Source organism: Hyperoodon ampullatus (assembly GCF_949752795.1).
Source record: "Hyperoodon ampullatus genome assembly, chromosome: 11".
NCBI lineage: Eukaryota > Metazoa > Chordata > Mammalia > Artiodactyla > Ziphiidae > Hyperoodon > Hyperoodon ampullatus.
Genome location: NC_136924.1, coordinates 19,846,253 through 19,873,427, shown reverse-complemented (window position 1 = coordinate 19,873,427; position 27,175 = coordinate 19,846,253). Strand labels below are relative to the sequence as shown.

General features: G+C 37.6%; 1 protein-coding gene across 7 annotated transcripts in view; it reads right to left on the bottom strand.

Moving 5' to 3' along the window:
• Positions 1 to 27,175, bottom strand: part of VEZT (vezatin, adherens junctions transmembrane protein) — a gene marked incomplete at its 5' end in the record, with an annotated part of 76,612 nt that overhangs the window by 1,451 nt on the left and 47,986 nt on the right. For 3 of the 7 annotated variants that reach the window (XM_079714113.1, XM_079714114.1, XM_079714115.1), the window contains 6 exons: positions 3,196 to 3,403; positions 5,042 to 5,142; positions 11,545 to 11,738; positions 14,052 to 14,383; positions 21,432 to 21,575; positions 25,157 to 25,310. In XM_079714113.1, the coding sequence (XP_079570239.1) occupies positions 3,196 to 3,403; positions 5,042 to 5,142; positions 11,545 to 11,738; positions 14,052 to 14,383; positions 21,432 to 21,575; positions 25,157 to 25,310 (1,133 nt within the window). The remainder of the gene's footprint in view (positions 1 to 3,195; positions 3,404 to 5,041; positions 5,143 to 11,544; positions 11,739 to 14,051; positions 14,384 to 21,431; positions 21,576 to 25,156; positions 25,311 to 27,175) is intronic. The other 4 variants (XM_079714116.1, XM_079714117.1, XM_079714118.1 and 1 more) reach the window with 2 other exon arrangements.

Sequence of the window (27,175 nt, the reverse complement as noted above, 5' to 3'; positions counted from 1 at the left end):
ACTGGCTATGTTTTACAAGCCCTCCACTGGATTCTGATGCACACTAAAGTTTGAGAACCACTGTACTAAAGAATAAGCAGCATGGTTTTCACTAGTAGTATGTCAGATAAAACACCTAAGAGTAATCCAGGTAATCATCCTATCATCAACACATATATATTTACAAGTTAAAACAGCATGGGAAAAAAAATGCAACATACAATTCAACTCACTTGCCAACCACCTAACAAGACCCTGATGAAAATAAAGGCAAAACTTGAACACATTTTGTAATGCCACAGAAAAATATAAAATTAAATAAAACCTGCATTCCAGATCAACTACTGTACAAAGCGTAATACATAAATATTATATCCATACGGCAGAAGTTGTCCTTTCAAGGAAAATGAAGTTTTATTTAGCCCCTCTTGATGTTAGTAGGCAGTGGGTTGCTTGCTAGGCAGTCTCTCCTCCCATTATGAGGGGTTAGTACAATACAATATGTTATGAAGCATGACGGAAGAAAAAAAAAAGCACGTCTTGAAGATCTGGCGTTTATTTAAAAAATAATTTTGTAAAACATGTCCATTTCCAAGAAACAGGTCCCTAAGCTGCAGTAACTCCACTAGAGAAGCAGCAACAACAGAAAAAAATGGCCACAGCAGGTTCCAGTGTAGAATTTCCCTCTCTAATTCCATTCGGACTTTACCCCTGTAGGCAGAGACGAAAACAACTCTGGAAGATGTACTGAAATTTTTCATGGGCAAAGCATTTTAAGGTTTCAGCTTTTTATTTCTTTTCACAAACTAAATTAGCATTATTGCCTTTTCAAATGTAAACTATGGAAAACACATACCTGAAAAAGAGATACATTTCTCTCATCATTATATCTTTACCCATACTGTCAAGAAGATAATTTTAAAGCCACATGAAGAAAATACTAAACAATAAAAAAGGATATAAGTTCACATACCATGTTATTTTCAGATTTCATGTACAGTGTTAGTCTATAAATCTGCTAATTAATTCTTAAAGAATGCAACATATATTAGAAGTTGATTGATATTCCTGATTATTGTTAATTAAATGGGGGCAGGTAATCTGTATAATGCACCAATTGTTAACTCTGGGTTAGAATATAAACCTCCAGGAGTATGGGGATTTTGTCTCTCGATCTATGTGCTAGGGATACAACAGTAAACAGTATCTTAATATCTACTTGTTGAGTGAGTAATTTACTAAATGAATACTGTGGGGGATAATAAAGCCCCTATTTAAGACCAATTTAATTATAGAAACAAAAAAAAATTGAATGCATAGGAAACAACAGTGTCTAAAATATAATACTCTTAATCTCTGGTTTATGTAGGCCATAAATATATAGACAAGCAAGTTCAGGAACTCTGTTTTTACTGCTGCTTCTGGGAAGTTCTTCATCTACTACATGCTTTGCTGCTCAAGATGTCCTTTCATTTCACTGGAGTGCCCCCAGGTGTGAGGGTCTGTAGTGGTGGGAGAGGTGGTAGGACCGGAGCAGTAAGAGGGGGACGCATGGAGGAGAGACTGGTGGAGAGGACAGCATTCCTGGTAAAGGGATCACCACATATGTGTTTCATTAACAAAAACAGCAACCATCGTCTAATTAGATAGATATAAGTAGAGGAAGATATCTATGTTAGAAATAGTGGGGAATATAATTGGATATGATGAACTCATGATGGAGAGGCTTGGAACCAGGAAAAGGAGTTTAGATTCAATACAATTAGAAAGGGGGAACCACCACAGGTTTTTAAGATAGAGAGCTATTATCAGTGTGCTGTTTGAGAAAAATCTAAGTAGCTTTCAAGGATAAATATAAGCTATCCTAAAAACTTAGAAGCCATTTTCTAAGAATAGCTTAGAAGAAAAAGGTATTGAAAATGCAAGTCAACTAAGAGGCTATCACAATATACGACCATAATCTTATAAGGACCTGGGCTACAAAGGGGACCAATGGGAAGAAAGAAGGATAAAATCAAGAACTGGGGGCTTCCCTGGTGGCGCAGTGGCTAAGAATCCACCTGCCAATGCAGGGGACATGGGTTTGAGCCCTGGTCTGGGAAGATCCCAGAAGCCACGGAGCAGCTAAGCCTGTGTTCCACAACTACTGAGCCTGTGCTCTAGAGCTCACGAGCCACAACTACTGAAGCCCGTGCAGCTAGAGCCCGTACTCTGCAACAACAGAAGCCACTGCAATGAGAAGTCCGCGCACCGCAACGAAGAGTAGGCCCCGCTCACCGCGACTAGAGAAAGCCTGCATGTGGCAACGAAGATCCAACACAGCCAAAAATAAATAAATTAAAAAAAAAAAAATCAAGAAGTGTACATCTGGACAAGGGAGGATGGTAGGGCTCCTAAGAGAAGAAAAGAGAACGACGAGGAACCTTCCAGAGTATAGGTAATCTATATACTTCTAGTGAAAAAGAAAAGGAAGAGAAGGCAGTTGATTCTGAGGCTCCACATACTCTAAAATGGAAGGGAAGTCCCACTCTACCTTCTTAGAAATCCATAGGAATTAATTCCTAATTACGAATTAGCTAGTTTGATATTGTCAAGTACTAAGCTTCCCCTCTTTCCCTCTCCTGCCTCCCATGAAGTTCGACTAAAGAAAAGATGGGTGGTTAACATGAAGAAGTTTAAGGGTAATCTTAGGTACTACCAGTCATCCAACTTTGTCCGAATCCAAGTATGGAGACAGCGTGCACAGAAGCATCTCTGCTTCCCATCTACTAAAGTGCTCAGATCAATTAAGTAACCTAATGATATAGTTAAGGCCCTAGGTTTTAACTCATTTGTTTTAATAGTGAACATAGTTATTAATTTTGTGTTTTATTAAAGTAATTATAAAATCAACATAGGACAGAGTTTAGAATCTCAAATTCACTAAATTTGAAAACACATCAATTTATTCACAACTCACTACCCATTTCAAAACAAATTTAGTAAAAAAAATCAAATAACCAATGAAAAAGTCTAATTTCGTATTCCCAATCTGATTATATACTCACTCTTTTATTGATCAAATTAATTTTGTGTCTAGAAGAAAAAGTACTATACTTACTGGTGGATCCCTAAAATTAAAACCATAAGAATTCTATACCTAAAATAAGATTTATAGTTCAAGAAAAAAGAATCCCTTACATTGAAATAACGTTTTACTCTGAAGTCAGTGCTTACCATGATCACTAAACAGAAGTTGCTTCCACTTCTGCCTTTCTGCCTCTGATGCTTTAAATCCCAGCACAGATTTTAGTTCTTGGAGTACCCTCTTGGATTCTTCATGCTCACGCTCCTGTCTCTCTCTGTCTTCTTGAGACAAGTAACAAAAATCATCCTTTCTGAAATCACTGTCCATATCAATATCATCTACATAAGCTTCTAACTCCTGAAAATGAATAAAAGAAAAAGCACTGTACTTCAAGAGGACAATTTTCTAGTAGCATTCACTTACTTGCACCTATTGATCTCCAAGATTAAAAAAAATGAGGACTCCTGGCACAGGTCATTAAAGCACAGCTGGGCGAACAAAGCAAACATAGATAAATTGAAATCTTAAAAAAACTTACCTGATATGAAAAGGGTTGTGGATAAGAAGTTTAACAACTTCGATTGTTGTTTTTCTACTCTGATACCATTCTATAGATCTAGTCAAGATTACAGCTTTAGCTTTGTTAAAACCAATCAAAATTAGCAGGGCTGCTGGTTTGGGGAGGTGGTCAGGTATGTTAGTCTTCTTTGGTAGACATTTGTGGTTCTTTCTGACTTCCCAGGAAGTTTGAACACTATTGCTAGGATTGGGGAACACCTCATCTTATGGTTCTCCTTATCTCTAAGGGAGAGGGTAGGATCCTTGCTTACTCAGCTTTCCTTGCAGTTATGGTTAAGGAAAATGAGTTGAGATCCTCTAATCGGTTGTACCTGGATCAGATCTGATTCAGAAGTTTGTTATGAAAGAAATAGGCATACTACCAAATGTAAAATAGATAGCTAGTGGGAAGCAGCCGCATAGCACAGGGAGATCAGCTTGGTGCTTTGCGACCACCTAGAGGGGTGGGATAGGGAGGGAGGGAGGGAGATGCAAGAGGGAGGAGATATGAGGATATATGTATAGCTGATTCACTTTGTTATAAAGCAGAGACTAACACATCATTGTAAAGCAATTATACTCCAATAAAGATGTTAAAAAAAGAAGAAGAAAAAGAAATAGGCATTTTGAGGAATCCATTTGGCAAGGATGGTGGCAGATCAAGTTTCCAGAGGTAGAGGTTCTGAAGATAGTTTTCATTATTCAACATTGATGGAGCAAGTGGCAACATCTGCACCCAGTGACTTAGCAGTGATGTTGCCACTGGAACAGTTCTTTTGAGTGATTTTGGCTGTTTACCCCAGCCTGCTTCAAGCCTGATTATCTGGACCTCTGAAATATTCTGTCAGCTATGTAATGTTTTTAAACAAATTTCTTGTAGGTTTAACTAAGTAGGGTTGGTCTCCCTTTGCAATTAAGAATACTGAATAGACAGTATGACCTAAGGAAAAGAAGCCTTCTTCAGAATGAGCAATCTGTTGTCAACAACCCAATCATTTAAAAAAGTGTTTTATAAAAAAGCATATAACATACATACATGCAGCCAAATGCACAAATCTTAAATGTACAGGATTTTTACATAGGCACAGGTACTGGTAAACCACCACTCTGATCAAGATAAAAACATTTCCAGCATCCCAGAAGGTACCTTTGCTAATGCACTAATTTTTAATGCATTTCATCACTTTTGAGTATTTAAAAAATGGACAATTAGATATAAACAGGAAAATGTGTGGGTAGATTCAATGGATCCAAATTCAAGGCACTAAGAACTAATGATATGACATAAATTCAATACATTGCATTGTGATTTTGAAGTTCATTAGAAATATAAATTCAACAACTTACGTGAACTTATCCATGTCACTTACAGAGAAAGGTGGGTAAGTTATGTACGTGAAACTCTTTAGGGGAAAAAAAAGCAATTTTCACCCTTACCTGCTCCTCCGGAATTGGATCCTTGTCTGCAATGTGTAGAGGAGGCTGCATCAAAGGTACCATAGTACAGTGTGGGTTTTCACATGCCATTTCAGGTTTGCCTTAAAAAGAAACACAGAAATGAGTGAACATCTATTAAAGTTAACAAGAGTAATATCTATAGATTTACAATTTAAGTTAAACTCTTGGAGAAGAAAAACCTGTTTTTTCTCTCCCTTTTTCACCTTACCATAGTATCTGGCACACAGTAGGTACTCTAAATACTCGCTGAACAATCAACTTTGTTCATGGCACAGAAACAGGCTCAAGACAGACCCACTGTTCCCTACAAAAAACAAACTTTGATCTTGTACTTCGCTTATACTATCTTTATTCTCAGGAGAAGTTAGGATTGGAAATGAGTTTCACAAGTAAACAGATTGAAAAGATCACCCAGATGAGTTTAACTTTAATTATTTAAAATTGGTGTTTGGCATCTAATCTCGGGGTTACTTAGCCTCATGTCCAGCTCTCTATCTTTTATCATTGTCTCTCTACTTTCAAGAAGCAGGGGTTAAGCCTCTAGGTTTTTACCTTTCAAGAGTAATGATAGATACATGGTTGGGAACAGAGTTGGGGGGATTCTTGGCTGGCATGGGCTGGTGTGGTCAAAGCAAGCTAGGCTGGGGTGGGAAGAACCTTCAGTAGGTGTGAATCAGCAGAAATGTGACTTAGCCTACAGCAGCAGGCAATTGGTTACATACAAAAGATTGAGTAAATATATTGAAACTAATGACAGCCAAGCTTCTCATAATCACAAAAGGGAGGAATAAATATAGAGGGGGGAAGGCGAGAATAAACTATGTGGTATTAGAATTGAATTGGAGGTATTGTTATGAACTCATGGCTTACAACATATATGGACAGACAGATACAGAAATAGAGATGGAGCGTATTATACATGCATATACACAGATGTATTTCACAGCTCTGTACACTGAGAAGTGGTAAAAGAAGTAACATCCCAGTGGCTCTGAGCATACCCAGCACCTAGATCTTGGTTTCTAAATGTCATTTTCCATTAAAAGGAATGAGGGCTTCTTGGAGACAAGGCTGATGTTATGGCTGGAGGCAGGGAAAGTATGAGACAAAGTGAAGAAGTGCTCAGAGAATGATGGTGACACGAATTACCTTGAATGGGCTCCCTCTGGTCAAACTTTGGACAACCTGGGCAACAATACAACATAAAAATAACAAACTAGGGCTTCCCTGGTGGCACAGTGGTTGAGAGTCCACCTGCCGATTCAGGGGACATGGGTTCGTGCCCCGGTCCGGGAAGATCCACATGCCACGGAGCGGCTGGGCCCGTGAGCCATGGCCGCTGAGCCTGCGCGTCCGGAGCCTGTGCTCCACAACGGGAGAGGCCACAACAGTGAGAGGCCCGCGTACCGCAAAAAAAAAAAAAAAAAAAAAAAAAAGTAACAAACTATGATCTACTGAATAAAATAAGAATCCATATATCCACACTGATATAAATAAGTAAATAAGTGGAAAGGGGGGATGCTTAACCTTATAATAGAGTGTCAACTAGTAAGTGTAAATGGAAAATGGAAGTAGAAATTACCATTTGGCAACCATCACAGTAATACCCAATTCAAGCAAGAACTATCAATGCATGCTAAAACTGGTGGGTGAAAAAATTTTAAGCTAATTTATTTTATTCACTCATAAAATTCATTCTTTTTTGTATATACAATTTCATGAGTTTAGACAAATTAGAGTCATGTAATCACCTCTACCACCACAATCATGATACAGAATTGTTCTATTACGTCAAAACATTTACTTATGCTGCCTCTTTATACCCTATTCCTCCCTCCATATCCAACTCCTAGTAACCATTGATACGTTTCCTGTTCCTATTAAATTCTATCATTTTCAGAATGTCATATACATGGAATAATACAGTATGTAGTGATTTGAGGCTGTCCTCTTCTGATTAGCATAGTGCATCTTCCATCTTATTAATGCATCAGTAGTTCACTTCTTTTTTATTTCTGAGTAGTATTCCATCGTATGGGTGGACATAATGGCTTACCTATTCATCAGCTGAAGGAGCCTTGGGCTATTTCCTGATTTTGATGGCATACTACGGGTATGTAAAAGAAAGTCTGTTTTTCAAAGATGTGAACAGAAGTATTTAGGGGTAATGGGGTTTCATGTCTGTTACTCTCAAATGGTTCAGAATAATACCACCAAAAGAATTTATAGACAGATACACAGAGAGATAAAGCAAATGTGGTAGAATGTCAACAACTGGGGAATCTGGATGAATGGTACTTAGAATTATTATTCTCGTGATATTCCTATAATTTTGAAATAACTAAAAAAAAAAAAGATATAGCTAACTAAAAGCACCTGCTTCTTAAAAAAATTCAAACGGCTAGGACCTGATCGCCTGCGGGCTTTGGCTCGAGTTCTTACTTTTGCTTCTGCAGGGGCTGGGGTGCCTGGGTTTGGGGGAAAAATAGTAACTTTTTTTTGTTGTTGTTGTTATTATCTCCTTTATTAAACACTTTAAAAATCAATACACCTAACCAGTTTTCTACAAAGTTCACCTTTAACATTAGAGCCCTAACCAACTGCAAAAGTAAGTCAACAAAGTTTCATTCCATGAGAGTCAGATGACCTATGAAGAGGCTTAATTAAATGTCACACAATCATCTTCTTATTTTACTTCAAATTTTTGGATAGTTATGCTAAATAGTCACATAATCCATAGCAATTCTTGCATACCTGCCTTATTTGGACACATTTGGATACATTTGCAAGATTGTTCAAAACAGCATTATCTTCATTAGCAAAATCTAGAAACTACTGAAATGTTAAGAGAGCAATACATCAATGAAAAGGAATAAATACATCTACATATTCCAATATGGCATAATTCCTCAATGTAATTTTGACATTATTTGACTTTTTATTATGCAATATGTCTTGCTTTGCCCAATGTAATCAGTGGATATGACACAAACATAAGCTAAAATGACCTTGCATGTTTGGTCTTGTTCTCTTGTGCCACCCAAAGAGCTTTTGAAAAAGAAAAGAACTTGTACAACGTGAGGGTGCGTGGCCTTCTCTCCGCCAAGGCAGTTAGGAGCTTGAAGTTCCTTAGAAAAGCCAAACCGTGGTTTATTTTCACAGCTCCGTAGTTGGTATGGAGAAAACAGCACAGCTCAGCTGTGAGGATAACAGCTTGGAGTAGCTGATGTATAAAAATGAGCAAAAAGCCAATAAAAGCATGTCTGAATATTGGATTTAGAATATGGATTCAGTGCTTGAAGAAGGGGATCTAGCTGAGTGGGTGGCCGTAGGATCATTGTTATTGCCGGCTTTAGTAAGTGGCCTGCTTGTAGTCTGGAAGAAGTCAACGTAATGCTCACTTAAATAGGCAAACGAGCTCCGTTGAAGGCTGGTTAATAACCAAAGAGCTTTCCCAGAGTTTCATACTACGGAAATGTGAATTCACCTGCATCATTACTATCGAATTGTGAGGCGGAAATTGGTTCCTTTAAGTAAATCAAGAAGTAAAAATAATACTTAAAAATTATTTACGGAAATAAAAAGTGATCATTAATAAGTAATTACTGTGGTGGTGTGATGAATTGGGAGATTGGGATTGACATATATACACTAATATGTATAAAATAGATAACAAATAACCTGCTGTATAAAAAAATACATAAAATTAAATTAAAAACAAAAAAGTAAAAAAAAAAAAATTCAAACGAACAGTTTTATTTCAAGTTGTGTAGCCAAGGCTACTATGGGCATTTTAGTGAGAAAAGTTTGTGAATACTTGTATCTTACTTCAGGTCATTATCACCTATGAGCAAAAGCCACATATACAGAGGACATCATGAAATGGCTTATCATCTGCCCAGTGATTTGGAGACAATTTTAACAATCATGTTTGAGTGACTAAGATTCAACATCTCAGAGTATGCTAAGGGAGGGGTGAATGAGATGCATCTTTTAACATCCAGTGGTCTTCTGAGTGTTTCTATTTACGGAAAATACACTTAAAAGCTCTAGAGTCATATCAAAAAGTTTAATATGTATAAATATTTGCACATATTAAAAATTCTTGGCAAATTTATCCTTTGGAGAAAGAATTATTCACCATTTACTTTTGAGATATAAAGGAAATCTATTGGTAGTATATCGGTAATTAGCTTGTTAACATTTCCTTTGAAAAAAGTTAATACTTTTACTATCTAAGGACTTACTCAGTTTGTTTAAGACATTAAACAAAGTATTACAGATCTAGCTGTAAACAAAACAATGACTAAGAGGATGATAAAGCATTACTCACCTTTGGCAGCAATACAATTTCTATACATAAATCTGATTAACCTCATAATAAGGTTCCAAGGGATAAACATGGTATTGACTTGTAGCATAAGTTTAAAGATTAATATGTCAACCATTTACAATGGAGTTAGTGAAATTAGTAAAAACAAGTATAACATCTGGGTCCAAAGGAAAGCAGTTTTGCTGAAAGTTTCAAGACTGCCTTTTAATCTAGCAGTACAAGGCACTCTGATGCTCCTATTAAATAACGGCACATTTTAATACATTTTCTTTTTTTTTTAACATCTTTATTGGAGTATAATAGCTTTACAGTGGTGTGTTAGTTTCTGCTGTATAACAAAGTGAATAACCTATATGCATACGTATATCCCTATATCCCTCCCTCTTGCGTCTCCCTCCCACCCTCCTTATCCCACCCCTGTAGGTGGTCGCAAAGCACCGAGCTGATCTCCCTGTGCTATGCGGCTACTTCCCACTACCTATCTCTTTTACATTTGGTAGTGTATATATGTCAATGTTACTCTCTCACCTCATCCCAGCTTACCCTGCCCCCTCCCCGTGTCCTCAAGTCTATTCTCTACGTCTGTGTCTTTATTCCTGTCCTGGCACTAGGTTCATCAGAACCTTTTTTTTTTCTAGATTCCATATATATGTGTCAGCATACGGTATTTGTTTTTCTCTTTCTGACTTAATTCACTCTGTATGACAGACTCTAGGTCCATCCACCTAAGTACAAATAATTCCGTTTCTTTTTATGGCTGAGGAATATTCCATTGTATATATGTGCCGCTTCCATGTCCTGGCTATTGTAAATAGAGCTGCAATGAACACTGTGGTACATGACTCTTTTTAAATTATGGTTTTCTCAGGGTATATGCCCAGTAGTGGGATTGCTGGGTTGTATAGTAGTTCTATTTTTAGCTTTTTAAGGAACCTCCATACTGTGCTCCATAGTGGCTGTATCAATTTACATTCCCACCAACAGACAGCACTTAATACATTTTAGATCCTTAATAACAAATATGCAGTACCAGCTAACATAGCATTTGTATACTTTTTTTTTTTTTTTTTTCTGTGGTACGCGGGCCTTCCACTGTTGTGGCCTCTCCCGTTGCGGAACACAGGCTCTGGATGCACAGGCTCAGTGGCCATGGCTCACGGGCCTAGCCGCTCCGCAGCACGGGGGATCTTCCCGGACCGGGTCACGAACCCGTGTCCCCTGCATCGGCAGGCGGACTCTCAACCACTGCGCCACCAGGGAAGCCCTTGTATACTATTTTTATTTTTATTTTTATTTTTATTTATTTATTTATTTATTTATTTTTGCGGTATGTGGGCCTCTCACTGTTGTGGCCTCTCCCGTTGCGGAGCACAGGCTCCGGACACGCAGGCTCAATGGCCATGGCTCATGGGCCAAGCCGCTCCGCGGCATGTGGGATCCTCCCAGACCGGGGCACGAACCCGTGTCCCCTGCATCGGCAGGCGGACTCTCAACCACTGCGCCACCAGGGAAGCCCCTATACTATTTTTAAATGACTGAAGTATTTTATCTTAGAAGTAAACTCAATTTCTGGCCCCTGACTACCAAACTCATTATTACCCTAACTGGAAGAGTTTCTGGAAGTCCTAATAATGGAATAATACTATTAAAATCTATTTGTTTAATTAATTTTTTTTAAAAAGGAGGTATATGATTCAGGGAACTTTCAAAGCATATTTATTTTTTATTTACAAAAATAAGAGCCAAGACTTTATGTTCAGTGTCAATTTGTACATATAGATTTAACTTTTTTTTTTTTAGTAAACTAAGTAATTTTGTCAAATCAGTTTCATCACATAGATAAGAAGTACACCTAGGGCCTCCCTGGTGGCGCAGTGGTTGAGAGTCCGCCTGCCGATGCAGGGGATACGGGTTCGTGCCCCTGTCTGGGAGGATCCCATATGCCGCGGAGCGGCTGGGCCCGTGAGCCATGGCCGCTGAGCCTGCGCATCCGGAGCCTGTGCTCCGCAACGGGAGAGGCCACAACAGTGAGAGGCCCACATACCGCAAAAAAAAAAAAAAAAAAAAAAGAAGTACACCTAATAAAATCTTACCAGAGAAGAATAAGCATATCTGATAAGGGTACGCAAAAGAACTCTCTCATAGGTACCTTTTTTATCTGTGTTTCTTCGTAGCAGCTTGTCCACTTGAGAAATGGCCTCTTCCCAGCAATTGTTGCTTGCTTGAACATGGGGCTGAATCAACTTTAATTTCTGTTCTAGGATTTGATAAGCTTCGGACACTAGTTCTTGTGTTTCTTTAGTACAAACAAGCTTTTCAAGTTCATCTTCAAAAATTATTACCCTGAGTAATACAGAAAAACAGCAACAGATTTCTAAACTACGAAGTGAAATGTATAATTCGCAAGGTTGATTTAAGAAATAAGTTTATAAGATGAAAAAAGCTCTGGACATGGAAGGTGGTGATGGTTGCACAACAATATATATGTAGTTAATGCCACTTAACTGTATGCTTAAAAATGGTTAAATGGTCAATTTTATATTATGTGCATTTTACTACAATTTTTAAAAAAGCTTATAAAGAGTATTCATACATTTATTCAACAAGTATTTCTTGCCTACATACAAGGCATTTTACAAACTGAAAGGATAAATTAAACCCATTTCCTACTTATAAGAAACTTAAACCAAATCAGGGAAATTATACATATATAATACAATATCATAAAAAATTAAAATTAACATTTTATTTCCATTCCAAATTAGGTCTAGAGAGTTGAAGAAACTTGTCCAGGTCATAGAGCTGGTAAGCTGTGAAGCTGGGCTAAATCCAGGCACAAAATGACTGAGAGATAAAGACAGGCTTGTAAGAATTCAGAAGAGGGGGAAGTTACTACAGCTATGGGTACAGACAGGGAACAGCTAAGGAGGAGGTACTTCTGAGGCAGCACTGAAAGGATGGATAAAATCGGAGCATGTACAGAAGACGAGGAAAGTCATCCTAGATGGTACATGGGGAAAGGCATTTATACAGTTTGGCTGGACCGAAGGAAAGAAGTGAGAAATAAAGACAGAAAGCAGCCTGTTGTCAGGTTATGGCAAACCCTTTCTGTAGAATGTTTTATACAGACTTTAGTCTAAGCTGTTATAGTCCAAAATCAGTGAAAATTTTCAGATAAGAAAGCATATATATGCCTCAGAAACATTAATCTTGCATCTAGAGGCCAGGAGAACAGTTAAAGGGTTAATGTCCTAGGGTAGGCAAGTGAGAGTGGGAATAGCAAAGGGGACAAGCGAGAGGGAGGGATGAAACACAAAATTTCTTAGATAACACTTTTAAAAGTTGTGTGTGGCAGTGCTAAAGAGCAAATCAGATATGATGGTTTGTGACTGGTTTGCTCTCTAGTGAAAGTATTTTGAAAGGTGACATGTAGTAGCATACATAGAATAGTTCATTTTTAAATAGGAAACATACTTCCCACGCATCATTCATAATCCCTGACCAAGGTACAAAGCCCTTCTTTATCATTTTCATGTCCATCCAGTGTAGCACTCCTCCTTCTCGAGCCACCTTCCCTCACGCTAATGCATTCCATTGCGCCCTGTATATTTCTGATTCTATTGCCAAACATTAATTCTTTATAGACCCTGGCTTTGCCTAACACAGCCTTTCCACTGAAATCTTTTTGTCCTCTCATGATGATCCAACTCTTGCCACCCACTCAAGTGGAGATTGCCTTATCTCCCATATTTCCTGTGGGAGACAGGGTTTTCTTAGAACGGCAGCAACAGACCACTGGAACGTCCCTGCCTCACAGGTTCTTAGTTTTACCCTATGCTGCAATCTTTACATCAAACTTAAATACCTATCTCAGACCTTGAACTGATGGGTATAAACTTCTCTTCTTAAAATGTCTTTCTGAACTTAATTTCCTATCCTTGTACATCACCGGCTTCTTCACTCCAGTAAATTAGCTTTTTGATTTTACTGAGACTTCAAGTCCTTTTGGCCCATTTTCTTATCTTACAAAATCAATTGCTGCCCTCCCCCTTCTACTTCTTGCCTGGTATCCAGGGTCAAGTTCATCAACTACAATCTTCTCAACTCATTAAATTCCTATGACCTTCCCCTGATTACAACATGAACCCAATCATTCATTTGATCCAGTTCTATGAGTATCTGTTACAGAAAAATTTCACTGAAATGACTGGACCCTACATTTCACTAAGGCGGAGTATCAAAGTAGAAGATCAACAAATATAAACTATGGATTCTACGTTTTTATTATTCAACTGGGGCCAAAAAACTTGTTCTATGCTATAGAAAAATGTCCAAACCTGCTCTGATTTATTCAGAAAAACAGCAATATTTTTCTCATCAACTGTATGTAATAATACTTCTCTGCTTTTGTCCTATCTTTCTAGGTTTTCTGTTGACATCAGGTAAAGTAAAAACTATAAATGGCTCCCCCAAATTACAGTACTTACAAATCACTGTTTGTCTGCTACATTTGTACCTTTAAACCATCGTTTAGGCTGCATGTCTCAATTTTGCTGCTGCTTTTTAGCTAGGACACAAGCCAACAACAACCACAATGGCACAAGACTGAAGCTTGCTAATCATGGGGACATTTCCTTACATGCCTTCTAAACTTACTCATTCAGTAATGCTTTCAGATGGAGCTGCAAGCTGCGTACTGCTGTGTGAACATTATTCAGTTCTCTTGACTTCTGCTGAGTTTTGGATAAACGCTGGGGTACTGACTGGTGCTGAGTTTCAAAGTACCGATAGAACTCATAGCTGCGCTTAAGCTCTTCCAAACAGGCAGAATGAGCATGAGGTAGACCTTGAGTCACATCAGATAGAATATGATGAGGCAAAAGTGCTGGAGTAAGTAAGGGCCCAGGAGGTGAATTAGCCGTAGAAAGTAACAGGGCTAACCGCCTGAAGAACTCTGAACTCTGTGCCACCCAGAGTTGGAACAAAACCTAAAAAAAACAACAAGAAAAAGGACTAGATCAATAAAAAATATTCGTCAACATTCAAAACAACAAAACAAACTACAGATTTGTTTATCTTAACTTCTGGTTTAAACTTTTCACTTTATTCTAAGTAACGAATATAGCTGAGTTTGAACTAACTCTAAGAGTAGCCAAGAATGTTACGTCAAATTATATAGTCATGGCACATGGGAACTTCTGATCATAATATAGCAGCTAATACCAGTATTTTTTTTTTTTTTTTTTTTTTTTTTTTTTGCGGTACGCGGGCCTCTCACTGTTGTGGCCTCTCCCGTTGCGGAGCACAGGCTCCGGACGCGCAGGCTCAGCGGCCATGGCTCACGGGCCCAGCTGCTCCGCGGCATGTGGGATCTTCCCGGACCAGGGCACGAACCCGCGTCCCCTGCATCAGCAGGCGGACTCTCAACCACTGCGCCACCAGGGAAGCCCGTCCAGTATATAATTTAGTACAGTTCTGTCCTAAAAGAGAAATGCTGGTGGAATGAGACACAGCTAATTAGAAATGAATGTTCTTTGATGAATTATTTTAAAAATGTACACAAAGGAGAAAAGGAGACAGCAGGAATGATGGACCTACATAAGTCCAAAGAAACAACTCATTGATGGAGCCAGAGTTTGGGCTTCAAACTATGCCATTATTTTGGCCTAGGAAATAGCTAAGAAAAAATATAAAAATCAGTCCCAGAGTGATCATACTCAGGAATGTCTGGCATGAGAAACTACAACATACATTCTCGAAAGACACACCCTGAGTCTGGCAGCAAAGGATTCCTCCAGATAGTACCATTCAAGAGGACAACATCAAACAAACAAATACAATCTAGTCTGAACAGGAGTTAGCAGACAATAAAAAGAGGATAATTTACCACTCTGGATAATTTAGATTTCAATTTTTTATAACCATGAAAATGGACATTATTTAAACTGTTTTATTAAATGAATTTTAAAATTATGCAAATAATGAATTAAGATAATTTAATGTAAACCTATTTTATTATTAACTCATTTTTTTTTTTAATGAGCAAGGCCAAAATTCTAAATCACTGAAGATACACTATCTAGGGATTCTTAAATATAAATACAAGGTATCTCACAAGTCTTCTTATTTAACCATTAAGTTTTGTTACTAAAATGATTTTCTTTATCCTTTATTTTTTAATTCACCAAATATTTCTTGAGCACCTATGATGGGCCAGGCAGTACTCTAGGTGCTGATAATACAGCAGAGAACAAAAGTGAAAAATATCCCTGCCCTGATGAAGTTTACATTCAAGTAGGGGGAGTAATAGATATTAACAAGTAAAATAAGTTTCTTGTCTGATAGGGTATGGGGAAAATACAGCAGAGAAAGGGAACAGCAAATGTGGGTTTGTGTGTGTATATGTGAGGGGAAGAAGAGGGAGAGAGAAACAAAGGGAAGGGGGGTGGCTAGGAGGGTCTCTAAATTCATCTGGAGGAACTGAGCCACCATGAGGAAAGAGTTCCAGGGAGCAGAAGGTTCAAGTGCAAAGTCCTGTAGTAGGAGTATACTTGGCACATGAAGGATTCTAAGCAGAAGAGTAATATTATCTGAGTTAAGCTTTAACAAGATCATCCTGTGTTGACAGATCATAGGGAGGTGAGCACAAGTGAAGACAGTTAGGAGGTTACTGCAATAATCCAGGTGGGAGTTAACATGGTAGCTCATACCATAGTGGTTCGTGGTAAGAGGTAAGCAGCGGTGAGAAAACTGACAGAATCTCTTGACAGACTGTTTAAGAGTAAAGGTGTTAACAAGGATGATTCCGGAGTTTCAGACCATAGCAATTAAAAAATCAAGTTGGCATAGGTTACTGCCATTTTAAAAAAGACAAATTTATTATCTAATCACTGCCATATTATACAATTAAACCAAAACTCAGAAATACACATTTTTTTCTGTTTGTTCTTTGAATAAGGGAAGCCGCTCTGGATGAGGGGATAACCATAGTTTATGGGCAATTAGGAAATTTTGATTTAAAGCATTTTCAGGGAATTCCCTGACAGTCCAGTAGTTAGGACTCGGTGCTTTCACTGCCATGGCCCAGTTTCGATCCCTGGTCAGGGAACTAAGATCCTGCCAGATACGCAGCATGGCAAAAAAAAAAGTATTTTCACAAAATGCAGATTTGTCTTTTAAAGCAGGAAATACACTCTTTATAATAATAATAATTTTATTAAAAAAACTAGTTAAAGTTTTAAACTAAGAAAAAAAAAGGGATAAGGACTCTGTACTAGATATTTCATGTCTCTCCTCAGGATGCAATTAGGAAGTTTCTTTCCTTTTCAAAGATGCAGCACTTGCAATTCCTAAGTTCTCCTGAGGGAAGATATGTGAACAATTAAAAAAAAAACAACCCCCAAATGTATTTTCTTTAGAGGACACAATGAAGATTACAAAGGAAAACAAGAGGCCCCGATTTATTTGTAAACAATCTTTCACTACATTTTTAAAGAAGCTTTAGTTAGTGTTGCTCTTTTGAGAAAGAATTTTAAAATTTAACTTACAAAATCCATTTTAAAATTCTTTATCTGGATATAATGCCAACTGTACAAGGTGGCACTACACAGTTTTTGAACATTACAGGGATTTTCAGCAGTTTATAAACTCTGTAAATCTCAAGATAGGCTTCTTTTGGAGTCTGATATTCCTGATAACAATGCAACATAATCATCAGGTTTAGTTATAGATTAGTTATATGTCAAAATAAAGCAGAATTAAAATACTAAAGTTTGTCTGACTTGTAAAATAATATGCGTGAGCAGAAAGGATCCAGCTACAACCAGTACCATTCGTGGTGGAGTAGAGAGAGAACGAGCGAACAAGTCCCACAGTTTAGAGTAGGTCATGTCAGATGCAATTTAAAAAAACAGCTAACATTTATTAATCACTTACTCTCTCCCAGGTATTGGACTGGCAAATATTTAATCCTTTAGTGATCAGCATTATGGTTATCTCATTTTATGAACGCAGAAACAATGACTTGCTCAAGTCCACATTAGCAGTCAGGTGAGAGAGAGTCAAACCTAGAAAGTCTGACTCCAGGAGGCCCACTGTTTCTTTTTGCTGCCTGTACTTTGGCCAAAATATAATCCAGGATTTAACAAGCTTTTTAAAAAGCATAAAGAAATAGGGAAATCACTGAGACATCTTTATGAGTAAACAAAAAAATAAGTTAAAAGGGAAATTAAGAAATATGACCATAATTCTTTCTCCAAATCCTTCTTTTTTTTTTCTTTTTTAAATTTATTTAATTAATCTTTTTTCTTTTTTCTTTTTTCTTAGTTTCTGCTTTATAACAAAGTGAATCAGTTATACATATACATCTGTTCCCACATCCCTTCCCTCTTGTGTCTCCCTCCCTCCCGCCCTCCCTATCCCTCCCCTCCAAATCCTTCTTAAAGCGTAACAGCTAGGGCTTCCCTGGTGGCGCAGTGGTTCAGAGTCCGCCTGCCGATGCAGGGGACATGGGTTCGTGCCCTGGTCGGGGAAGATCCCACATGCCGCGGAGCGGCTGGGCCCGTGAGCCATGGCCGCTGAGCCTGCATGTCCGGAGCCTGTGCCCCACAGCGGGAGAGGCCACAACAGTGAGAGGCCCGCATACCACACACACACAAAAAAAGAGTAACAGCTATTACCATTTTGGGTTAACCATTATACAACAAGCCCTGTTGTAGGTATTTTGTGTGTTTTCTCATTTAATCTAACACCTTGTAGGGCAGGTATGGTAACGCCTTTTTTTTTTTTTTTTGGTAACTCCTTTTTACAGATTAGGTAAGTTCAAAGAACAACTCACTCAAGGTCAAATGACTAGTCAGTGTCAGGGCTAAAATATAAACCCATGTCTGCTCAATTCCAAAGTCCCTGCTTTTTCATCGTTAAGAATCTCCCAAATTGTTCTTTGAAAATAACTTTATTTCCATCATAGAGTAAAGCATGGTCATGGTATTGAATTTGGAAGTAAATGGAATTACCTATAGTGCAACCACACTAAAGAGGAGCTATTGGTATATTAGTATTTTCTCACGGTCTTTTTCTAAACACAGAGTTACTAAATATATATTTATGTATCCTGATTGTTTCACTGGTTTCTCCAAGTTTTTACAAAATCTTCATAAGCAAGTTGTAGCTGGTATACAATGGTTCACCATGTTGGACTTACTGTAATTCATGCAACTATTCCTCTACTGCTGGACATTTAGGCTGTGTTCCATTTTTCACTATCATAAGCAAAGCTAATAAGCAACCTGGTTTATAAAGCTTTAGTATATTTGAAATCATTTCCTTAAGAAAGATTTGCAGAAGTGGAATTACTGATTTAAAGCATATATCATTTTTAAGGCACTTTACATGTCAAACTGCATTCTGAAACGAACTTTAGGGAACTAAGGAAACCAGTAAGAAAACCATTGTAGCAGCCTCGGTAAGAATGATGGCAGCTGGGACCAGAATGGTGGGAAATGACATGAAAAAAAGGGAATGAGTTTAAAATGTATTTTGAAGGCGGAACCAACACAAAAATCTACTCATAGCTTATACGTGAAGGGTAAAAAGAGGGATAAGAAGGATAGTGCCCAGGTTTCTAGCTTAATAAGTTGTATGATGCCATTTATTAAGATGGGTTAGAATGAGGTTAAAAATAAATCAAGGCAAATTTCAAGTAACTGGAAAGAAAAACAGGAGAACTAGAACTTTTATGTGGATCTGAAGATTTTAAAGATGTAAAAGTTTATACGGTTCAAAACAAAATGAATCTTGAAAAATATGCTGTTAACTACACTTGCACTGATTTCCATGGTATCAAGTGAAGTTAAAGGCTAGAAATAAAAAAATATCTAAGTGGAGTTTGCTAAATACTGAAAAGGAATTTAAAGACATTTGGCTTGACTTTTTAAAAATACTACTGGAATCTTACAATGCGTACAGTTAGTTTTTGTAAGATGCTTTAACTTATATTTTTTCATGTTATTTTTTTCTACTACTAACTCCAAAGCAGTTCATTAAATGAATATACCATAAATCTCATTACCAAACTCAAATCACTGAATTTTTAACTCATTTCGAAGATTTGCTGCTGTAGTAATATTATGAACATATATCTTTGATTACTTCCTGAGATGAATCTGTGAGCTTAAAATTGCTGGCGTAAAGGGTACATACCTTTGTGAAGACTGGTATTCACAGCTAAAGTGAAGCAGTTTATACTTTGACCACTGGTGTGAGGTCTCTCAGAATTTTCACTGACAATGAGTATTATCAACTTTCAATATCCTTGGCAAAATACTAGTAAGGCTGAAAATTTTTATCACATTTATTGGCCATTTCTGGTTTTTGTGAACTGGCAATTCACACACCTGACCTATCTTCAATAGGTTTCACATACCTTAGTGCTCTTTATGTAGAAAGAATTCAAGCCCTTTGTTTATAAATCACTGAAATTTTTTTCCTGAGCTTATTTACATTTAAAGTATACAGCATTTGGGGCTTCTCTGGTGGTGCAGTGGTTAAGAATCCGTCTGCCAATGCAGGGGACACAGGTTTGAGCCCTGGTCCGGGAAGATCCCACATGCCGCGGAGCAACAAAGCCCATGCACCACAACTACTGAGCCTGTGCTCTACAGCCCGCGAGCCACAACTACTGAGCCCATGTCCTGCAACTACTGAAACCCACGCACCTACAGCCCGTGCTCAGCAACAAGAGAAGCCACTGCAATGAGAAATGAGAAGCCTGTGCACCGCAACGAATAGTAGCCCCCCCTTGCCACAACTAGAGAAAGCCTGCATGCAGCACTGAAGACCCATGCAGCCATAAATAAATAAATAAGTAAACAAACAAACAAAACAAAACAAAAAAAGAATCCATCTGCCAATGCAGGGAACACCGGTTCGAGCCCTGGTCCGGGAAGATCCCACGTGCCGTGGAGCAACGAAGCCCATGCGCCACAACTACTGAGCCTGTGCTCCAGAGCCCACAAGCCACAACTACTGAGCCCGCAAGCCTAGAGCCCGTGCTCCACAACAGGAGAAGCCACCACAGTGAGAAGCCCGCGCATCGCAACGAGGAGTAGCCCCCGCTTGCCGCAACTAGAGAAAGCCCACGTGCAGTAACGAAGACCCAACACAGCCAAAAATAAATAAATAAATTTAAAAATATATCTATATAGGGCTTCCCTGGTGGCGCAGTGGTTGAGAGTCCGCCTGCCGATGTAGGGGACGCGGGTTTGTGCCCTGGTCCGGGAAGATCCCACATACCGCGGAGCGGCTGGGCCCATGAGCCATGGCCGCTGCGCCTGCGCGTCCGGAGCCTGTGCTCCACAACGGGAGAGGCCACAACAGTGAGAGGCCCACATACCGCAAAAAAAAAAAAAAAAAATATATATATATATAGCATTTAAAGTTTAGAAGTTTAATTCTTATGTAGTCAAATATATCCTTTTATGTGGTTTTTAAAATATGAAAAGATTCTTGTTCTATATAAGAATTTTGGAGATTTTCCAAGGAAAGATGCTGATCTTGTATGTTCTTTACCCATGTTTGTTGAAACAAATGGCTAGTAAATAAAATCACTCATATATTGGGTTCCTACTAAACTCATTTATCTTCAAACTCTAATTTAATACAAGAAATGCCTATAGTAAGAATTTAAAGTATTTCAATATCAGAACATAAGGATCTCCTCTCTTCATTCATTGATTCATTTATTTATGGCTACACTGCGCAGCATGTGGTATCTTGGTTCCCTGACTGGGGATGGAACCTGTGCCCCCTGCAGTGGAAGTGCAGAGTCCTAACCACTGGACCGCCAGGGAATTCCCACTCTTCATCCAGTCTTCACAGTGCTGTCCCTCTTTACAGGCAGTTTCAAAAACATCAGTAAGGCTATTATGGTAATGGTATCCAGCAAACAACAGGTGCACCATTTATGTTCAGAAAGCGCAGGCACAATCCAAATGCATCTATCTTTTCTTTGGCCCTTCCCATCCATGAATGGATTACCTTCAATGCAGGCAGGCTAAAGCCATCTGTAAGGTTATGTGCTTCCTCTTCTGAAATCTGCTCTTCACTAAGTCCAAGGCCCAGCTCCTTAAAAGGCACCACACAGATGTAGTTGGTTACATTGTCACTCTCAGAGTTCAGGGGGTAGGTTAAATTAGGTTAAGGCAATCAACAAAGCCTTTTCATTAAAGCATAAAGAGTACAATAAAACTGTCCAAAATTACCTTTACTTATCTTTGTTCTGAACTTTGAGGAGATTTACATCAGTTTTTTTAAAAAGAAACTAATCTTAAAATCTAATACATTAATATACTTCATATCTTACAGGATACTTGAGAATAAAATGTCTTTATAGCTGGACAACTAAAAGTTCAACTCTTCACAAGCACTAAAGTGCTAATTTAGTTATTTTTCGCATCTACCTTTTGAAACTGTATTATGTACTTTATTGTATCATGGCTCAGGCCCTCACCACCCTACAGCAAATACTTCCTCTTTTCCTCCAAGTCTGCACACTGCAGGACATCACTACCTGACCACTACCTGAAAACATAAACTACTGATGTAAGTAACACTAAGCCTGTTCCATCTAGGTTGTTGACAGAGACTGCTGCTCTGTTTCTGCCTTCCTCTTCCTTGTGCGCATCTATCAACATTACTATGTGATTTCCTCCTCTTTCATTGTTTTTGTAAAGAATTACATCCATACAATTCTTGATATCTGAACTCTTCATGCATTTATAACATAACCCTATTTTGTCATATTATAATAATCTTTTGATATAGTACTAGGCGGAATCTATAAATATTCTATTTGTGAGATTGGTTTTTATTTGGAACTGAGATGATAGTATCTGCATAAATAAAATGATGTACTGTAGCTTTCTAACCTTTTCTATGGTCTGAAATAGTTTTTTTTTTTAAACTACAAAACCATCTGGGCCAGGTAGTTAAAAACATTTTTTCATTCACTTAGTTTTTGAATAAGTAATATATTCACAGGATTAAAAATTTATAAGGTATTAAGGGGTATAATAAAAACTGCTTCCTACCTCTATCCCTTAGCCACCTAGTTCACCTACCCAAAGGCAAAGGCAATCACTGTTACCAGTATCTGGTGTATACTTCAAGATATCTTATGTTTATGTACATACATAAAAGGAAATCCAAATATAAATGTGTGTATGTGGGGATATATATATGTGTATATACACATGCACACACTCTTATTTATCCCCTCATATATACAATCCCTTCTACGTACAAATGGAAGGGTAGTATAAATACTGCTCTGTGCACTTCGCTTTTTTTTTTTTCCATTTAACAACATAATTTGGAGATCATTCCACAATAGTGCATCAAGACCTTTTATCACTTTTTTACAGCTGCACATTTTCCATTGTTTACATATATAACCAGGTGCTTTCTTTTTTTTAATGGAGTTCTTTTTATTAATCTCCAGTTTCTGAATTCTTCCTAGGTCAGTTTTAGAGATTTGTGTTTTGATATGAAATGATTCATTTCTCCCTACAGTTTCAAAGTTGTGGCCACAAAGTTACAGATACTATCCCCTTATAATAATTTTAATTTCTTGCTCTGTTCTCATTACTAATCTTGTACATTTCTATTCTTTTTACTTTGATCAGGCACACGAGGGTTTATATAACTTACTGGTCTTTCCAAAGAAATAGTTGGTGGATACATTTTTAATTCCTTAAGGTTTCTTATATGGAGAATATGATCCGGCCCCTGCCTACCTCTGAATCTCATCTCATACTCGGACTCCCAACTTACTGTGCTGCAGTCTTCGAGTATGATGGTCCTTTTTCTATACTCCAATCATACTAAATTCACTCCTGCCACAAGATCTTTATACTCGCTGGTCCATCTGACTGGAACTCCATCTCAAATCTAAGTTTAAATTGCAGGCCTTCCCCTATCATCCAATCAAAAACAGCAACCCACCAATCACTCGCTATCCTATTCCCCTGGGGTTTTTCCCCTTTATAGCAAATATCTGAAAATATTCTGTTCAGTTTTTATTAATTATATCATTCACTAGAAGGCAAACTCCATAAGAACAAGGATCTTGTCTATCTTGTTCACTGCTAGGTTCCCAGTATCTAGATAAGTGACTGGCCCAGGGAATTCATACCATCTGCAATCTTTGTTAGGGCCCTCTCAGCCCACCTCACTCCCAATCCCTCACTAATCTATAGGCTCCCCGAGGCAGGGACCATGTCTATTATGTGGACCACTGTATATCTAGTGACTAGCAAACTGCTTGGCATAATATTCACTGAATGAATAACTACTTGCAGTTAACATCCCACACTGTCATATATCTATTTCCTTCTATATCTTTTCTTCCTTCTACTTGCAATGCACACTTTTATCCTCAAGGTCAACTCCTACTCACTCCTTGAGGGTCAACTCAGGTGTCGCTTCCCTGAAAGCCTTCTGTGTCTTCACAGAAGTCACAGGTCAAGTACATTGTCCTGCTATGCTGGAAGGCACCCTGGGCACTTATACTGTATTATGAATATCTACTGACTACACTCAAAAGTCTTTAAAAGTAGGTAGTAACAGGTTTTTGTTCTGTCTTCCTAGCACATTGCAGGCAGGTATTTAGGCAGTAAACAAATTGAATAGACAAGTTCTTGACTAAAATGAAAGTGCTTTCTCCCAATTTCCAAAGAGGTAATACAGTACAATATGTGTATGTATGTATGTGTGTGTGTGTATCTAGATATAGTAAATCTATACTTATATAGAAAAGGTTTAAAGTCCTAAGTCCCACAGTCAAGACACAATTTCACCTCTTACTAACTGTGTGACACTGGGTAAATCCCATATAGAGATTTTATTCAGTTTTCGCATAAAGTGGAGATAAGAAAATCTAGATGGAAAGGTTTGTATAAGGATATAATGATAGAACATAAAGCACTCTGTTAACTTTTAAGCATTATATTTATCAATGTTACAGTACTCAGCATACTGAAGGTACAAAGTAGTTTTTGCATCCCATTTACTCATAACTTATCTAACTAAATTTTAACTAAAATAAAGATCTTATACACTTTTACTAACAGACCTAATTTCCTGATTTAGTAAATTTAAGAGACAGACTTATTCTCATGCAGTCTTTAAGTGCTTATTATATACCAGACACTGCCTAAGCACTTTATATGCACCAATTCATTTGGTCTAACAAAAGCAGTCAGGAAGATTTTGTTATTATTGTCAGTTTACCAATAAATAAAGCAAGGTATAGAGAGTGAAGAAACTTGCTTACGGTCACCTACACAGTAACTGATTCAGCCAAAATTTAGACAGCCAATCTGACCCTAGAGCCTCTGTTTTTTGAAAGGGGAAAGATTTCCTGTTGCCAGTTTATTTCCATGTCATGATGCAAATTTGTCACGTTCAGTAATTTGAAAAAATGTCTGACCTAGAGAAGCCAGGTTCTTTTGACTTTATTCTTTGGACCAGTGAAGGGAGGGACTTCAAATGTTTTCCTTGTTAAAAATGAGCCACATGAGAGCAGAAGAACTTTCTTCCTGTCTATTATTGTCATTCCCCTAGTTTTAAAATAGAAGTGATGATGGAAATCAGCTTCAAAATAGGCAATTTAAGTTTACAGTTAACTTTTATAGGATGCAGCTATGATATCTATATTCAGGACTCTGGAAACATTGCTTATTCTTACATACAGACAGAAAAGGATATTTTTTCAGCATGTATAGGGTAGCTAGCCTTGCTGCTTGAAAGTTGGCTCTTACAGTTCTGTAGACAGCTTTCCGAAGACCGATGAGATGCTGACTGGGATGCTGTCCAGCTTTATTAAATGGGCAAGCAGCACTGACCCTGTCAAGCAAACTTGAAAAGTAAAATGTGATACAACTGTACAGGTGTCCTAAAGTTTTTGTTTTCTAAATCCACAATTCTATTAAACTTAGGAAAAAAAATTCCTTTTTCATGATTTTCATTAGAAAATGCTTATAAATATCCCAACTCAGGTCTCATAAATAGATATTTCCCTGACACATATATAGCCACCAGAAAAAAGACAAATGAAAAATTAAAATCTCAAAGAATAAAGGCTCCCTCTGATATGGGGAAACAACAAATTTTAATTGAAATATAGTAGAACTGTAGGAATATTTATATAAGAAACTGTAACTTTTTGATATAGACACTCTATCTGCCAGAATATACTAAAGTGGTACTACTTTACATTTAGTTTTCAAAACCTATGTCTACAGTAAGTCTGAAAGCCTTAATTATAAACACTTTCACATTCTTAATATGCATTTACATATGTTCATCAATCGTATTTTTGGTCATTTGTACAGAACAATCAAATACTGTATAGAAATACATTCTGTACATTCATAAAAGTAGGGTAAAATGACTTACCCACCTGCAGCCACTGGCACTTACCTACTCAAAATGAAGTAGGGGACGCAGAAAGATAACAGGACCAGTGGCCAACAGGGGAATGCAAGTAGAAAGGCAAAGTAAGGGTTACTACGTAGTAGCATAGCTACTCTCAAAACTGTTCAAGAGGAGGCACATTTCATAAGCACTTTTCCAAAGATAAATGGGGAGTACCTATTTGCAACAACACCATGTAATGTATTATGCTTTTATAAATAAAACTATGAGTGATTTCATATTACATAGTTTTCCAGACAATAAGTTTTTCACCTAACTAGTAACCTCTCCTAATAGTAAAACAAAGTATTTGGAATTTATAAATTTCTTACACTATAACCACAAATTTGTAAAATAAGACATCTAACTCAAAACTTAAAAAAATGTTAAACCAAACTAAACATATTCAGGCATTAAAAATCTATAAAAAACAGGACAATGACGGATAGGCTTATTTTAAAATAAAGAAATGAGGCAAAGAAGGGTTAAATTATTTGCTAGAGAGGAAAAGCTGAGGCAGAATAAAACAGCACTAATATTTTCAATATATGGACACTATCGTTTGTGTTCCATTTTACTAACTCAGTCTTAAAAATGAAAATATTTCTAAAAAATTATGATTCAAAATTTATTATTCCTCATAATTTTTTCAATCCATTTTCCAGTGAGATGGAGACAAGTGAAGTACAATTGCTCCAAAAATTTTTCTGTCTGTCTGCATTTGAATAGATAGAAGTCATAATCCAGAGGGAAATCATGCCTAACGGGCCCCTTTTAGCTCTTCATGCCAATTCTATACATATGGGTAAAAGTGGGATAATGACAAAAGGCACAGAATCATCTATACAGGCCTAAGCATTAATTGGACACAGAGCCACTTTGCTTAACCTGTCAGTCCTCTTGTTGTGCAAGTCCAGAATGAAAAGGAGCTATAGTACTTACTTAGTACGATTTTTAACTTTTAAAATTTGACACTCAATATTTGCTATGCTCTATCAACAAGAAGTGGACTTTAATTACAATGGAAAGACCAAACTTAACAGACGCTAAGGACTGTTACATTTTGAATTAAGCAGAAAGAGAAATTATAAAATCTCTCTCATGTCTCTGGAGTTTAAAACAGTGTTCCAGAACACAACAGAGTGAAAAATGAGAGGATTACTGGAGATTCTTCTACTTTCCTGTTTCATGATATTCCAAATACAGCTTTTATGTCAAGATTGTTTAGGTACTACTCTAGAGTGAGCAGAGTGGAGGGTGCAATGACGCCCCAAGGTTCTTCTGCCCACCTCTTTTCATGACTTTCC